Source organism: Plecotus auritus, assembly GCF_963455305.1.
Source record: "Plecotus auritus genome assembly, chromosome: 3".
In the NCBI taxonomy this organism is placed as follows: domain Eukaryota; kingdom Metazoa; phylum Chordata; class Mammalia; order Chiroptera; family Vespertilionidae; genus Plecotus; species Plecotus auritus.
Genome location: NC_137772.1, coordinates 103,378,166 through 103,395,827, shown reverse-complemented (window position 1 = coordinate 103,395,827; position 17,662 = coordinate 103,378,166). Strand labels below are relative to the sequence as shown.

Below are 17,662 nucleotides of genomic sequence, written 5' to 3'. Positions count from 1 at the left end.
TGGCATGGTTGCCCCAAACAGCCTGCTAGCCAGTAGTTTGGTCGTCCCTCACTAAGCCCCCTGGCGGCCTGGTCACCCCATGCAGCCTACTGTTCAGTCATTTGGTTGTCCCTCACTAACCCCCTGCTGGCCTTGTTGCACCTCGCAGCCTGCTGTTTGGTCTTTACTGTCACTGTGATGGCGTCCCGGACAATTTACATATTCCTCTATTATTAGTATATGACAATAAATCCATACCTCAACTCACTTTTGTAGAGCTCTTTATGTTTTCCAAAACATGTTGACATACATGATTTTGTTTTAATTCTCAAGATATATCTGGGAGGTAGGTGGTATGGCAGACAGTTGGTTGCCCTGAATGATCTGTTCTCACATGATTTCAACATAATAGAATTATTCTCTGAGCACAGGTTTCCACAGCAGACAATAATTCCCAGGCTCCTTACACCACGTGACTGGGTCTTTCCAATAGGATGTGAGTGGAAGGGATAGTACAGCTTCCAGGTCAGCCACATTCTTCCTCTTCCCCTCCTTCCCTGTATAATGGAGGAAATTGGGATATTATTTGCCCTGGGGATGCACAAAGGTCATATACCTATCTAGGCAGGAATTTTTTTCCATTCTTCCTCAATCTGAAATTCCTTCCTAGAATATGTGAGAAATCAGACTGTAACTATCCAATTTGAAAGAAAGAAAAAGGGCATATTGAAATAAGCACAGATTATTTTACATCTACATTTATTCCTTCATTAAAAATTGTATTGAGAGGAACCAAGATGGCGGCATAGGTAAACACCTGAACTTGCTGCCACGCACAATCACATCAAAACTACAACTAAAAGACAAAACGGATATCATTCAGAACCGCAGCAAGGCTGGCTGAGTGGAAGTTATACAAACAGAAGGTAAGAAAAAAGCACACTGAGACTGGGAGGAGGTGCAGAGGTGCGGAAGTAAAGTGCAGAGGTATAAATGTGCAAGTGGAAAGGGGCTGGCAACTGGGTACGCTGTGTTCTTTTTCAATCAGGAAGGAGATAAAAGCTCCCGACTGCTCTGAATTCCAGTTCTGGGTGAGACTCTGGGGACCCAGATCATATGGGGAGAAACTGGACTGTCTGGCATCGGGCCAGAACACTAGGGCGGCTTTCTCTCAGAGGTGCTTGTAATGATCATTGTTCCTGCACGGTGCGGCAGGAGACAGAAACCTGGGGACCTCTTTGGGGCAGGGCTGACAGTCAGCCATTGCTGTTTGCTCTGCCCTGGTGATTCTCTGAGACCCCACACAACCCAATTTACAACCCCACCCAAGCTGTGTGCAGAGGCTTTTGCATATGAATGGCCTGGCCTTTTGCAATCTAAAACCTAACAAACTGCAGCTGGGTCAGAGAGTCCCAGAGCCTCCAAAAGAAGGCCCAAGGCTGGACAGCAGCTTGCATTGCTTCACAGCTGGGCCTCATCTGAGTACCTCCAAACCCCAAAGAGGAGGAATCTGCAGATCTCTCGTAGTTCCTGCTGGGTGGCCTCAAGCAGTGGCTAACTTTGCACCTCCTTGGAGATCCAAGAGCCAGTGTACCCAGTGGTCAGAGTGAGACCATCCAGATTACAAATCTTCACATCCATAAGAGATACACAAAGGGGCAGACTCAGTGAGCGCCAAAGCCCCACTGAAGCAAATCTTGCCCATAAGGGTGTCTCCAGACACAACTGTTCCTCACAGCCAATTGGCCCAGAGGTCAATTCCTCCCAGTGATATCAACAGCAATCAAGGCTTAACTACAACAAGACTGTGCACACAGCCCACAAATGGGGTGCACCAAGAGTGTCCACCTCAGGTAATTAAGGAGGCTGAGCCACTGGGCCCTATAGGACACCTAGCACACAAAGCCACTCTATCAACACAGAGAAACAGCCAAAATGTGAAGACAAAGAAACAGGTCACAAATGAAAGAAATGGAGGAAAGCAAACTACTGGATATAGAGTTCAAAACCACGGTTATAAGGTTACTCAAGAATCTTCTAGAAACATCCGAGAAATTTAGTGAGACCCTCAAGGATATGAAAAAGGACCAACTAGAAATTAAACATACACTGACTGAAATAAAGAATAATATACAGAGATCCAACAGCAGACTAGAGGATTCCACAAATCAAGTCAAAGATTTGAAATGCAAAGGAACAAAATCACCCAACCGGAAAAGCAAAAGGAAAAAAGAATCCAAAAATATAAAGATAGTGTAAGGAGCCTCTGGGACAACTTCAAGCATACCAATATCTGAATTATGGGGGGTGCCAGAAGAAGAGAGAGAGCAACATATTGAAAACCTATTTGAAGAAATAATGACAGAAAACTTCCCCTACCCAGTGAAAGAAATAGACTTACAAGTCCAGGAAGCACACAGAACCCCAAACAAAAGGAATCCAAAGAGGACCACACCAACACACATCGTAATTAAAATGCCAAGGGCAAAAGACAGAGAGAATATTAAAAGCAGCAAGAGAAAAACAGTTAGTTACCTCCAAGGGAGTACCCATATGACTGTCAGCTGATTTCTCAACAGAAACTATGCAGGCCAGAAGGGAGTGGCAAGAAATATTCAAAGTGATGAATAGCAAGAACCTACAACCAAGATTACTCTACCCAGCAAAGCTATCATTTAAAATTGAAGGTCAGATAAAGAGCTTCACAGACAAGAAAAAGCTAAAGAAGTTCATCACTGCCAAACCAGTATTATATGAAATGCTGAAGAGTATTCTTTAAGAAGAGGAAGAAGAAGAAAAAGGTAAAGATAAAAATTATGAACAACAAAGTGACAACAAATACATATCTATCAGCAAGTGAATCTAAAAATCAAGTTAATAAAAAAATCTGACAAACAGAATAAACTGGTGAATATAATAGGATCAGGGGCATAGAAAGGGGGTGGACTGACAATTCTCAAGGGGAAGGGGGTGAAGTGGGTGCAGGAAGAGACTGGACAAAAATCGTACACCTATGGATGAGGACAGTGCGGGGGGGCGGTGTAAGGGCAGGGGTGGGGGTGGGTACCAGATGGAGGGGAGCTATGGGGGGGAAGGGGAAAAAGGAACAACTGTTATAATCTGAACAATAAAGATTTATTTTAAAAAACTGTATTGAATATTTCCTCTGTTCCCAGGGCTGAGATAAAGACTTAAAATTTAAAAATAAATGATATTATTTATTCCTCTCTGATCTCAATGAATTACAAATGAGCACATGATCTGCTCTGCCTGCTGTTATCACAAAATGGAAGTATTTATGTCAACTCTTTGGATGATAAATTTGAGTTTATCCCTAGATAGAAGGGAGAAGAGGTATAGTGAACCTTTGGATTAACTTTGTACCAAGATATATCAAGATAAGAGTCTATAAATGGTAGAATATGCTTATCTGTTTAAGTAGAAATTGCAAATATCAGTTTGGAGTTTCCTCAAAAGATTTTATCTTTGATGATTCAGTAACAGTATGTATTTTTATTTACTCACTCTTTTATTTCTTGTCCTTCCAATAGATATGTGTTCTATTATCCTCCTACAGCTAAAATTTACATTATGCTTTAACAGATAACATTCATTGAAAGAAAGGCATTATAATAAAATTCTGACTTAGAGCAATTGTATTGTTTGAAAAATTAAGATAAATCAGAAGACGTTTGTGTGCAAAAGTCATGACTAATGACATATCCAAGTAACATAGTTGTACATTCATTAATGTTATACTTAAGAAGTGCACATTGACATTATTTGAAAGCTTAGTAGTCTCTATATTGCCTCTTTTCTTCAACTCAAAATAATAGACATTGTTAAATATTGCTATGATTTTAAAATCATTTTATTAGTTCTTTTTCTATTCTTAATTTTTTTCTTGGACATGACTGTAACCTTCAAAAAACACTATGTTCAATCAGATATTCAAGAGGAGTGAGTCAAGCTCTTTGGGAGATGTTTTATCTATTTCTGATTAAAGATACAATTGGATTTTGTAGTATTCTATAAAATACATTGTTTCAGCCCAGTTGATTATTCCATTCATATACTAAATACATTTTAATTAAAAGAAAATTGGTATAGCCCTTGCCGATTTGGCTCAGTGGATAAAGTGTCAGCCTGCAGACTGAAGGGTCCCAGGTTTGATTCCAGTCAAGGACACATGCGTGGGTTGCAGGCTGGATCCCCAGTAGGGGGCATGCAGGAGGCAGCCAATCAATGATTATCTTTCATCATTGATGTTTCTCTCTCTCCCTTTCCCTTCCTCTCTGAAATCAATAAAAATATGTTTGGGGGAAAAAAGAAAATTGGTATGGTGCTTTCCAAAAGTACATAACATATATAATTTGAGCATGTATCTAGTAGGTAAATTGCCTCTCCTATTACTTGGGGAATGAAAATTCAACCAGATAAGAAAGCCACTTCCAATTCATGTTTCTAAAGCCAGCCAGAAGACTTTCCCTACTTTCCATTTTGAAAACTTCTTCATAAAGTTCTATAGTGATTATAGATAGTTTTATAATTATTTGGAAATGTTTATAATGGAATCATCAGTTTGATGATGAACCTTGAGCTTTTACTAAAAATGTCAGATTCTATCCTATTATGTTTATTGATTTTCCTTTCTGGTTAGGATTTGGTACTTCCCACTGGAAAGTAGCCAGAAAGACTGAGAAAGAGAGCAATCCTGGAAACATCCTTCACAAAGCCAGAGTCAGGCTATTAAATAGTCAGAAGTCATTCACTGAGCACCTACCAAGGGCAAGAGGAAATTTTAGAATAGATGAAGTGAACATGGTTTCCTCACTTAAGGAATTGCCTAGCAAGTGGAGTGGTGTAAGGAGGCAAATGGTTAAATAAGGGAACAATTTAATGTGGTAGGAGCCATCACAATGAAGCATTGTGGAACTCCATAGAAGGAAGAAATAGCATTCAGGTGTGGGGTCAAAGGGAGCAAATTAGCTGGTTCTTGAGGAAAAGGTGAGATTTTCATAAACAAGGAACTTTATCTTGTTCCCATTATTAGGTCACCGAAAGAGGAAAGAGGAAAGCACGAGGCCAGAGTGGTGAGGGATTACTAGTTTATTCCATCACCCACACACCAGGTGACTGGATGGCTCCAGCACCCAGTGACTGGAGTCAGCGGCTTGTAAAGGACTTTTGGAGGGCTTTGTTCTGGGTGGAGACTTCTTTATGCATACCCAGAGGGGAGATAATGGAATGTGGTCACCGCAAGTGAAATGTGGTCTTCAGCAAAAAGAATGTCCATAGTGAAATGACCTGAAAAGCCAGTTCCTGGTGGAGGGGTATCAGTTCAATTGCTCGATCAAACCTAACACCCATATAACAGTATCCTTGAGAATATCCATTACTGCAGTGGGTGAGGGCAGAAGCAAGGGCATCAGCTAGGAAACTATTCCAATTATCCAGGGAGAATGTGATGGATCCGCCTCCTTTGGTTTTAGATAGGGAGAGAAGTGGTTGGATTCTGGATATATTTTGAAAGTAGTTGGAGCTATTGGAGCTGTTGATGGATTCAAAATAAGATGTGAGAGAAAAGGAGGAAGTAAGGTTTGTGATGCCACCCATCTGAAAGAGCAAAGTTGCCATAACGAAGACGGGGAAAAACAGGAGTTTGTATTTGAGTGTGTTCAATGTGACATGCCTATTGGACATCTAAGTAGATAAGACAGTAGTCTATTCATATACAGAGCTCAGAGAAGAAGTTCTGGCTGGAGACTCAAAGTTTGCAGTCATCAGAATATATAGAGAGTATTCAAGAAATCACTTGGAGTGAATCTAGAGAAGAGGCCCCAGGGTGAAGTCCTGGGCATGCCAATATTAGAGGCAAGGTGAGGAGGCATAAGCAAAGGGGACTGAGAAGGGATCACCAGCGAGCTGAGAGGAGAAGAGAGAATATGGTTCTGGAAGTCAAGTTGAGGTGTGTCAAGAAAGAGGAAAGAGTGGCTAGATAAATATTGCTGACAGGTCGGCTTCTTCAACTCAGTCCTGGTCCTCTCAGAAACCTATGGGCAGAATAAAAAACTCAGAGACTGAATTCCCAACTATAGGCCTCAATGCTAGTTTTGCAGGGGTTCTCAAACTATCTTTCAAGATCTGTGAAGGCACACAGTCCCTCTTTAAGTCTAAGAGAGAAGGTGTGTTCTCTTTCTGCATTATACACTGATGAGCAAAGCAGTCCAGCCTCCCAGAGCTCTTCAGGAAAATTCTTTCAGTTCTAAGTGCTGTTTCTAGTTCCTCCCCTCCCCTTCCCTCCCCTCTCTTCTCTCTCTCTCTGTCAAGGTTTATCCCAGTATCAGGAACTCACAAAAGATCCCCCCTTTTATTCATCCGATAGTTTGGCCTGCCTCTGTCTTCCAGCCCAACAAACAATGATTCTTAAATCTCGGGGGTGGTGGTGGGGGGATGGGAATGTAAAATTTCCAGTGTCCCCAGGGGGTATCCTTACCCAACTTTTAAAAGAGTGGAAGCACAGTACAGAACCGAAGGGGTGGGGTGCTGGCCAGCTTTATCCTTCAGTAGCATCAGATCCCCAAATGCAAATGAAATGTGAGGAGCTCAGTGGCCCTTAACAGCAATATCTAAGCCCCAGCTGAAATGTTCTATTAACAAAACTTGCAGAATATGTTTTATCTCTTCAAGTAAGGTCAAAACTTGCCTATCCCCCCTCTCTGCAACACTACACCAAGAAAGAATATTAAAATATCTAATGAAAAAATTAATTTAAGATATTCTTTGATAATGACAACTTACTTCATAATATACAAAAGTGACTAAATTCCAAACCAAAGAAATTAATGTTTTACAACAACTAGCATTTCAATTGCAGCATCAGCAAAAGCAAGTATCACCTGTCACTAATTTCCTATGAATTCAGAGTCCACTGCATTTCTGGGAAGGGTGATTAGTGTTTGGCAAGGTTGTGTGTGTTTTTTTTTTGTTTTTTTTTTGTGTGTGTGTGTGTGTAAGGATCCAAAAATACAACTAAGAAGTTAATTAAAGGGCTGAGAGTGGGCACAAGAATAAAAAGCATGCTAACTATGTAAAATACCAGAGTACCAGAAAGCTCCTGCTGTCTCAATACCTTATTTTACATATGAAATAATCATGTAAGTCACTAAAATAGCAACTGATGACTTTTGTATACATATGGAGTTTATTACATGCACTCTAAAAATATAACTCATGTGATTTAAATCTAAAGTGGTGATTTTGCAGAAATGGTCTTATTTGGTCCACCAGCTGGTCCTCAGAACTCTTATTTTTTTCTGGTATGGACTGAAATTTGCTTATGTCTTCTTCAGAAGAGGGGCCAGTTCTTCTTATAATTTTTTTTATCACCAACCATAAACAGGTGGTCCTTATGATCTTTTGTTTGATTCCTTCAAAGGATGGCCAAACTGAAAAGTTTATTAGCATTGTTCTGAAGTATGTTAATGAAAAGATATATATCAATATGAAATCACTAACATCTCAATTTTTTTTTCAAACAAATCCAGCATGCTTTCATGATCTGTGGTAGCAGATTTTGTGGAGCTGACATACAATGTATTTAGCCATTATTACAACATCACTGGCAGCTCAGAGCACTAAGCCAACTCAATAATCGACATGTGATGCCTCAATTATCTGCAGCTTCAATTAAAAATATTCAGAAGTGTTTTGTTCAAAATATGTGGCTTAATTCTTAACGAGTCATCAAAATACAGTCCCAAAAGTTATACATTTAAACACTTTTATTTAAATGTTTGTACATACACATAAAATATTCTCTCGATACAAAACTATACAAAGTGTACCAACAACTGACATCATTATAAATGAATGCTCATATCAATGAGACCTAATCTTAAACACTAAGTAAAGAAGAAAAAGGAGGAAGAATTTTTTTGGGGAGACAGCTTGATCATAGCATATCAACATTTTCTACTGTAAAATTTTATTAAGCTTTTTGTACAACGGTGTTCAAATCATTTTTTTTTTTCAGATTAAGAATATCTTCCCGGAGGAATCCTTCCAACTGACGAGAGCATCGTGGAAATACACTTGGAGGACATCTGTAGTTATGTGCTTTTATGGCTAGCTTTGTTTAAGATTGTTTTAGGGGTTTTCACATCCCTGCCAATTAAATAAGGTTAGACAAAAAGAACTTCCAAAGACATTTAAATCCAGCTCTCCACGATATGCGATTTTGACACCTTTGCATTTGCTGCGGTGTGGACTGAGTCACAAGCAACACAGATCTTATTGGATTAACATTGAACTCCTGCCATCTCCACAAACCCTAGCAGAATAAAGCTGTCTCCGCAGCTTCTGAACAAACTTGGTCTTTCATTCATCCTCCTCATCCTCCCCATAGCTACTATTAATAAATCCTCCCCGCCTTACATTGGAGAATTTCTCTACACCCAGAGAAAGGAGCTCCCTTTTCTCTGAGAGAAACTGATTCTATTATCTCCCTGACAAATGGTCTCCAAAGGGCACTCACTCTGGGCACTCATTGGCGCACCCACTGCGGGATTTCCATCCCATTCCCAACTCCACGCCCTCCAAAGAAAGCCTCAACTGCTCAGTCCCCCCCCCCCCGCCCCGCCACTCCACTCTCCTGCCCCCCCCCCCCGCCCTGCCCCGCGCCGCCCTCCATGTGCGACTACCAAGTGATCACGCAAACATCTCAGGCACCCCTTGACCCTGGAGTCTCCAGAGTCCCTGTCCCGGGCCCTGGCCCGTCGAACTCACCAGCAAGAGGTTGTGCGCCACCAAGTACCCAAGCCGAGAGCTACCCTGGACGCCGGGGGCCAGGCGCCCAGTGGCGTAGCCATGCCAGGCTACCACGTAGGGATTGTCGATAGTGATCCAGTACTTGACCTGACCGCCAAAGTGGCGGAAGCAGAGCTCCGCGAAATCCCTGAAGTGGTCCGCCAAGGCACGGTTGGCCCAGCCGCCATACGCGTCTTGCAGACGCTGGGGCAGGTCCCAGTGGTACAGGGTGACCACAGGCTGCACTCCCAGCTCCCGCAGCCGCTCCAGCAGGCGTCGGTAGTAACGCAGCCCTTCGCGGTTGGGGGTGCCCGCGCTGCCATTGGGGAGCACTCGCGCCCACGAGATGGAGAAGCGGTAGTGAGTGACCCCGAGCTCACGCAGCCCCTCCGTGTCGCGAAAGACGTTGTTGTAGCTGTCGCTGGCCACGTCCCCGGTGGCGGACAAGGACTGTGATAGGGCGCCCGTCGGCAGACCGGCTATGGGGGGATCTCCCTGGAGTGTTGGGGGTGAGTGGGTGAACGTGTCCCAGATGGACGCGCCCTTGCCGTGCTGCCGCCAGCCGCCCTCTGTCTGGTAAGCGGCAGTGCCCACAGCCCAGAAGAAGCCGTCGGGGAAGGTGTCGTGGAGGATGCCAGCATCCTCGGGGGCCAGAGGGCGCGCGAAGCGGGCCCAAGTCTCCACACCGTCTCCAGGCTCAGCACGCAGAAGGCGACCGCCTAGGGCCAGCAGCAGCAGCAGCAGCAGCAGCAGCAGCAGCGGTGGCGACCGCGGGCAGCGTGGCGGGGCGCGGGCCGGCATGCTGCGTGTGATACGGACCTGGGGCCCCGCGCCATCCCTTTATGCCCGCGCCCCACCGCGCCGGCGCGCCCACCCCCGCTTCCCGGGGGCGGGTTGGCAATAATTACCTGAGAGCCGGCGCCTGCCCAGCCTTGCAAAGGGCCGAGCGGGGAGACAAGGGCGCAAAGACCAGCAGGTGCCAGGGAAAGGGGCGCGACAGCCTGCAAGGGGCAGCAGGCTCTGCTCCCGGATGGACATCAGAGAAAAGGCACCTGTTCCAAGGCACCTGTTCCTCGCTGCGCCTGGGAGCCACGGAGGATGTTTGGGCGACCTAAGTTCTCTGCGCACCGCCTTCTCTTTCCCACCTCCTCGCGCTACAGGAAGAAGCCTAGGAGTGGGTGTTGGTCCGGGAAGTAAAGGCGGCGAACCAACTTTCCCTGAGTCTGGCGCGGAGCCTTTGCCAGCCTCATGGGTCCGTGGACCCAGAGGCACCGGCTTTCTCTTTTCTACCCTTGGGAGGCCAAGAAAAGCAGATTGACGTGATTAGAGCCAATTAGGAATTGGCTGCAGTCATATTGGGATGGCAAGGTGGGGACACTTAGGTCGGAACTTTGAATGTCGCAAGACAAGGAATGGAGGTGGACTTTTCTTAAAGCCTTTATGTGAGAACCAGACACTTGCGCAGGGCCGATGGCTGTCCTCCAGGCCCCAACCCTAGGAAGCCCTGGAGTAAGACATGAAGCTGTATGGTTGTCTTGGGACTTTCCCTCTTACTGTTTTTTTGTTTTTTAAGTTGAAAAGTCATTCTTATCGAGGAATTTGGAGGGAAAGTCTCATAATAGTAAAAATACTAAAGTTGAATGTAAAAAAAACTCAGTGGTGCACCGCAGTGCCTGGCTGGGAGGCGGAGGGCGCAGGAACTGCCCCTCCAAGGCGCAGGCTGGATGGCAGGAGAGAAGCCTCCAGAGGAAGGCGCTACAAGGGAAAGCCTCCGGGAGGGAGAGAAGGGAGTGGGGGTTCTTCTCTAAGATTAGCCCAAATGCACATGAACAGCATAATATACAGCGACGGGCTCAGCCTGCTCCTGCTCCTGCTCCTGCTCGGCCAGCCTCAGCCTAGCCCTCCTGTCTCAGCCACTGACACCTTGGGACTGCCACTCGGCCCCACCAAAGGAGAGGGGGCCGGGCCAGCATGCCACAACTGGGTTGCTTATGGTGCCTCGGGCTGGGTGGGGAGAGGTGACAGCCAGGGACAGCTGGGGAGAGGGGCTGAGGGGGCGGGCAGAGCCCACTGGACCCCCAATTGCACGTGGCTGCAGAAGTCCTCAGCATTTCCTACGTGAATCTCATCCAAAGACCGAGGCCACGTCTGGAGAACTGGGTGAAATAAATTAAGAAAAACCGCAGGACAACGCTCCTTCCGAGTGTGGTCAGCCCTGTCCACAGCATGAAGGCCTTCCCTCGCATGCTAGGAGGAATGTAGTTCCTCCAAACGCATCCAGAGAGCAAAACATTCAATAAAGATCGTTGCTGCGGGCTCCCTCCCCACCCATGGAGGTGGCGTCCAGTCTGTGGCACCAACGCGTGTCCACCAGCGCTGAGTTGGCCCTCCTCAGGCCGTATCACTGGCCAAGAAGAACTGTGGGAAGTGGGGCCTTGTCGTGAAGTGGGGCCTTGTCATGAAGTGGGGCCTTGTCGTCTTGGAGTTAGCAGGAAACTTGTCTATGTAAAGTTTTCTGGAGCCAGAGGTTCCTGGATCCCAAAATGTCTCTGAGCTGTGAAGGGAGAGAGGAGCAGGGATTTAGCACAAGCATCCACTCCCTCTGCAACAAAATAGGGTCTTTCCGGTTGCCAAAGAGGCCTTTGGACAGAAGTGGTGGAGACACTTTGTCCATTTGAGTATGTGTGTATGTGAAGCCTGGTCTCCACGTTTGTGATCTTGGCCAGGACAAGCTTTAAGATCCTCATCTATCAAATGGAGACAACTGACATGTTGGCCCTGCCACCTTAGAGGCCTGTGGAGCTCAAATGAAAAATGTGCAAGATGACTCAGACAGGAAGCATCCAGACAAGTGTAAGATCTTGTTAATAATACCTTTACCTCCCATTCCAGGACCTTGTGCCTCAGTCTCCACACACCGGCACTGTGTTGAATGATGAAGATCCTTACAGTGGTACATCCATCTTGTCCATTGATCATCCCCGTGCTGTGTCATACACACTTAAAATCAATAAAGTTTTAAATATTACAGATTAAGGTACTTTTATTAATCCTCTTAAAAATGCAAGCACAAGAAATGTATTCCAATATTTTATTAAATATTCCCAGCTGCAACTAGCATATAGCATATATTTTCATAATTAGTAAGATTAAGCCATCAGACTGGAACAAGAATTATTGCTATTTTTACATGTGGCATTTCTATTTCTCAATAAACATAAAATAAAAAACAATGACATTTTACCAATTAAAAAAATTACATCACCCAACTGCACAGTCACACTCTCTTCCAGCTAAATTAAAAAGCTTCTATGTCTGCAATGCAGGATCACATTTTCTAGAGCTGAAGATTGGAGTGTTTGCTGCATTGTAGCTTGTTAAGTTTCTATTAGAAATGCTTCATGGGTTTCATGGAAAATAGCTTAGGCCAGTGGTCAGCAAACTGCGGCTCGCGAGCCACATGCAGCTCACGAGCCGCGGTTTGCCGCTCTGTTGACTAATGAGTTTGCTGACCACTGGTTAGGCTAAGTGTACGCTTGTTGATGTGTGGTCTGTTTGCTCAGGGCAGATTGTATCTATTGCTACTTTTATTTAACCAACAGTAAAAAAAAAAAAAAATAAGGCTTTTTTTTCTTTTTTGAAGTGATTTACAAAAAAGACTAAGTTGACTAAATTCTTCACATTTAAAGTTTATGCCTCTCTGTGGGTGTGGGGGAAGACATATATCCCCTAATGATTTCAGCATTTGCAGAGATGTTCCAAGGTGATAGTTAATTTAACCCAATGATAAAGATTACATGATAATTAAACTTTCTTCCCAGAACTTGATGTTATCAAGATTTTGTTGACAGTTATGTTCTAGATTCCTGAAGTGTGACTAATGGCTACTACTTACTCCTCATTTGTTCTGGTTTATTTTGGTTCTTACTTTTCACAACCACCTTTGAACATCTAAAATGTGGCTTTCATTTAATGCTTTGTTCTCCCACAAGGCTTTTAGTATTTGTACTTTGGATATGAAGATAATGTTCTTGGTGCATTGAAGGAAAGGAAATTTTTAAATTTACTTACTGACTTTTGCCAGGTGATGATTTTCAACAACCTAAAGGTGGTCATCACGCTGAAACATTCCTTCATCAATCCTTTCTGACGAGTTCTTCTGTGTGTTCTTGGGACCCAGAGGCCTCCCTGGCCAAGGTAATAGGAGGCTCACTGACCTACATAGGTCAAATTACATCTCCAACCTCACACCTCACCAGCCACAGACACTAGGCCTTGCTGAGAAGTTACTGACATCATAATACTGAGCAACAATCATGGGCAAAGCCACCATGAGAAGCTTAAGACTTCAAAATATAGAAGACAACTGCTGCCCTCAAAGATAATACTGGATTAGAGAACCAGGATAAAGGAAGTGACAATAAATTGTTATGCCCAGATTTCGTGATCCCCAAAGACCACCAGGGAGCCGAGTCCGATGCAAAAGCAAAGAGCCTTTAATTGAGCTAGCTTGAGCCCAGTCCCCCCCCACACACACACCGGTGCAGCAGCGAGGTGGAGAGAGAGAGAGAGCCCCAGACCCCAAACGCGCTGATTTATAGGGGGCCTGGGAGAGGTAGGAGGGGTGAGGTAGTGTGGCCTCCACTGATTGGTCGGGGTCAGGTTGCACATGGGTGCAGGGCGCGGCTTACTTTCCCTTGCATTTCTATTGGCTAATTCAAAGGTGTGGGTTGGGCTCTTGGAGAGGTTCTAGGGTGGGAACCTGACTCCACGAGGTGGAAGACATGGAACAAAAGGAACATGGAGTCTCCCCGCCCTTTCAAAATAAGTTGTTTGTGTTGAGTATTAACAAATGACACACATGAAGAATTTAGGGGAAGGAGAAATTATCTCATTTTCAGCAGCTGGAAAAGTTTCACAGAGATGTGATAATATCTGATAATATCTGGGGTTTAAAAGAGTAAAACTTGCAAGGAGACATGGAGGCAAAGATAATAGGGAAGCAAAATATGAAAGAAAAATAATTGCAGCATATTTGTGGTAAAAATAAATATTTAATTAAAAAATAAATCTATTAGTGCAAGGAAATAGTGAACTGAAAAGATAGGCAGGGGTCAGACCTTAAAGAGTATTTAATATTAAAGTTTTATCATTATATTGCATCAGAGCCTCTACCTTCCTGTACTCATTAAACAAATGTTTGTATTGTGCTGAGTGCTATTCTAGGCACTAGGAAGGCAGCAGTTAACAAAAAGGGCCAACAACCCCTGCCCTTCTCTCATACCACTCTTCCACTCTACTCCTTTCCAGCCACAGTTGCCTCCTGGTTGTTCTTGAAACACACCAAACTGGTTCCGGGCCTCAGGGCCTTTGACTGCCTCTTTGCTTTCTCTGGAATGTTCTTCACAGGACTGCCTGTTTCTCCTCAGTCAGGTTTTAGAACAAAAGCCACATTCTGATAGCAGCATTTCTTTAACCTCTCCACTGAAAGCAGTTAGACAATCACTCTCAATTACAATGCCCTGTTTTATCTTTCTCACTGAGTTTGAGTACCTCAGATTATCTTTGTTTACTTAGTTTCTTTATCCCCAACTCAAAATATAAGCTCCATGAGAATAGGCATCTGTCTTTTTCTTTACAGTATCTCTAAGACCTTGAGACCTACAACAGTGCTTGCATATTGTACGTGTTCCATACATATTTGTGGAATGAATGAATGAATAAGTGAATCGGTAAGAAATGGCCAAAGCACATTGTTAAGAATATGATAACAAAAATAAAATTTAAAAATTGTTAAATTCTTGGAAGACAAGAAAATCTGTTAGGAACTAGTACAAAAAGTAAACCATTAGAAAATAAGAGAGAATGGTTAAGGAAAATTTGGAAGATCAAAATCCAACTTATAAGAGTTCAAGAGAGAACACAGAAAATTTCATAATTGAAAGATATGAGTTTCCAGTTAAATGAGTGTAAGTAGCACAATTATGATTAAAAAAAAAACACACAATAAAGTAAAGCACATCATTGTGGAATTTCAGAATCCCAAAGATAAAGATAAAATCCTAAAGCTTCCAGAAGGAAAAAATCCTATATAATAAAAGGCTAATATGCAAATAGACCAAATAGTGGAACAACTGAAAAACTGGTCACTATGACGTGTGCTGATCACCAGGGGACGTGTGCAGAACATGGCGGGCATTGGCAGCAGGCAGCAGACCACAGAACATGGCAGGTATCGGCCGCGATGGGATGGTGGAGCAGGTGAGTGGGGGCGCCAGAACAAGGCGGGGTGCCAGTCGCTGTCATCGGGGTGATCCTCTGGTGATTACTGAAAATTCTTTGCTCCTATTCCAGCACCGGAGCCACTGCTCACACCCACTGCCAGCACCAGGCACCAGTCCCAATTGCTCGGCACCATCAGTGGGTGCAAGCGACAGCTGCTGGCCCTAATCGACCCTGAGGGCTTCTCCATCTCCCCCTGATCCTGAGGGGCAATCGGGGCAGCAGCTGCCGCTTCATGGGTGCGAGTGGGTGGTAATGTGGGAGCAGTGGTGGTAGGAGCCAGGCTACCGGCAGACCTGGGACCATGGGCTACAGTGGGAGGGGCCGGGTGGGGGCAGGGAGGATGGGCCGAGACCCGCCCCTGTGCCCACCACAGCCTCACAGCCCACAGTTCCTTTCAAGATACACAAATTTGTGCACTGGGCCCCTAGCAATAATAATAAAACAAGAGTAGCATTGGGCTCTTCAAAAGTAACATTGAACATTAGAGATCAGTGGAGCCATATCTTTAATGTTCTGAAGGAAAATTATTTTCAACCCAGTATTCTATATTCCACCAAACTAATAATTAAGTGTAATAGTAGTATACACTATTTCAGACATTGAAGATATTTCAAAAGGCGCTATCCATAAACCTTTTTTTTGTGAAGCTGTAGAAATATGTGCTCCACTAAAATGAGGAAGTAAGCAAAAAACAAAAAAAGAGGAAACATGGGGTGCATATAACAGAGGCTAAAAGGCAGAAGAAATATAGCAGGAAGTCATAGGATTGTAGCAAAAGGAAGCCTTGGGATACAGCCAATTTAGAGCATGAGCATTCCAGGTGGACAGGAGAACACAGGACTTCAAGAGGGATGTCCCCAAAAACAAACAATCACACAAAAGGAACAGGTAGATATCTGATTAACTTGGTTGAGAGAGATTTTATAGGACTTTAGGAGTGAATAAGAAAACTTAGCTAGAGGTTTGAAGTAAAGGATTTCAGGTTTCTGGTCCAACATGTTAGGCTCTTGGAAGTACTCTTTTATCCTCACATGAAAAAAAATTGAACAAACTGAAAATCAACTTTTCTTAGACACATAAAAGAAGTGAGATTGCATGACAAGCTACTCCCCCCAAAACTTTAAAGATAGGTCAATACATAGAATCACAGCATACCATGTGCAGAAGCCCACATCTGGAGACAATCCCAGTAGGATAACTTTAAATTGTGATTGACAGATTGCTGAAGATTCTGTGTAAACAAGCTTGAGAGTTAAAAATTCTGAGGACCCAGCCTTAGGGGACCCACATACTTTTGTGAATTTAACTCCATGAACCCTATAAGATTCTCACTGTAAAGAGGGAAGAAAACTTTCCTCATGCTACTGGCAAAAGAGAAAAAGTAAGCATTCTGAAATATACCTGTAGCTCACTCTCTTCTCCTTAACAAGCTCTTTGTTTCCTCAAAGAAAACTGACCAAATGGGGTTTTACCAAAGCCCAGCTAGCCTGAAGGACAGGAAACACCCAACTCCAGTTCCCTCTACCCTTTGACATGGAGCAAGAGAAATATCCAATTCAGGTTCACTAATAGACTCAATCATAGGACTACAGAATGTGCCTCTTACCCCCACCTCACCACCACTTCAAGAGGGCTCCTGTATAATGGGATTATATCTAAAAGAACTACAAGCCTCAGACCCTATTTAAGAAGAAGTCTCTGGGGAAATCCAAAGACAATGGGACAGACAAAAAACAAGAACACTAGAGGAAATTTTAGCCTCTGATAGCACAGATACAAGGAACAATAAACACAGCCAGATAAACATAGAATCTCACAATAAAGGCCTGTCTACTTTAGTTCCTTTGACCTGATACGTTATGTCCAGCTTTTAACAAAAATTGCAAAGCATGCTAAAAGGAAAAAACAAAAACACAGTCTGGAGGGATATATCAAGCATCAAAACCAGAAAGAAAAAAAAAGGAGGTAATCACTTCTCCAAGAAAAAAAAAATTGTATGATTAAAGAAATGTTCTCATAGTGTACTACTTGGCTCAGCTGTGAATGAACTTTACATATTTATACTTAATATGAATGTAAGAGAATTACTATATTAGGCAATTATATAACTGATTCAAGAGAAAGAGTTACATGCATATTATTTTAAAATGTTGAGGTGAAATACCAAGCAAAAACAGCTAAAATGGTTGAAAGGAAAGAAATCATGGGATTGAAGATTTTTTAATAAAACTCTTCAACATTATTTGACTTTTTAACTTTCATGCAAATTAAAGAAAGTACATGTTAATAAGTTTTGGTCCAAAGTGAGAATGGATTATATCTTCTTGAGTGGAGAAAGAAAAGTGGGTGGCACTACAGAGAAATTCAAAGGCAAAGATGGAGGTGCAGACAAATATTTTTGAGGTGAGAGGCTGACAGGGGTTAAAGGAATGACATGAAACTTAAAACTGATGATTTATACATTCTAGTAGCATAGAAGATTAAGTCAAGGATGAGTGTGAAGGAGCTGAGTGAATAAGAAAAAAGAATCACTATAGTGAATTTACTGAATGTCAACAAAAGATGATTGAAACATCACTGAACAGCAAGA

General features: G+C 43.4%; 1 protein-coding gene across 1 annotated transcript in view; it reads right to left on the bottom strand.

The window, feature by feature from the left end:
* Positions 1-9,588, bottom strand: part of KL (klotho) — a gene marked incomplete at both ends in the record, with an annotated part of 41,300 nt that extends 31,712 nt beyond the window's left edge. The window contains one exon of the mRNA XM_080660385.1: positions 8,767-9,588. Coding sequence (XP_080516511.1) covers positions 8,767-9,588 — 822 coding nt within the window. The remainder of the gene's footprint in view (positions 1-8,766) is intronic.
* Positions 9,589-17,662: the final 8,074 nt, after the last annotated feature.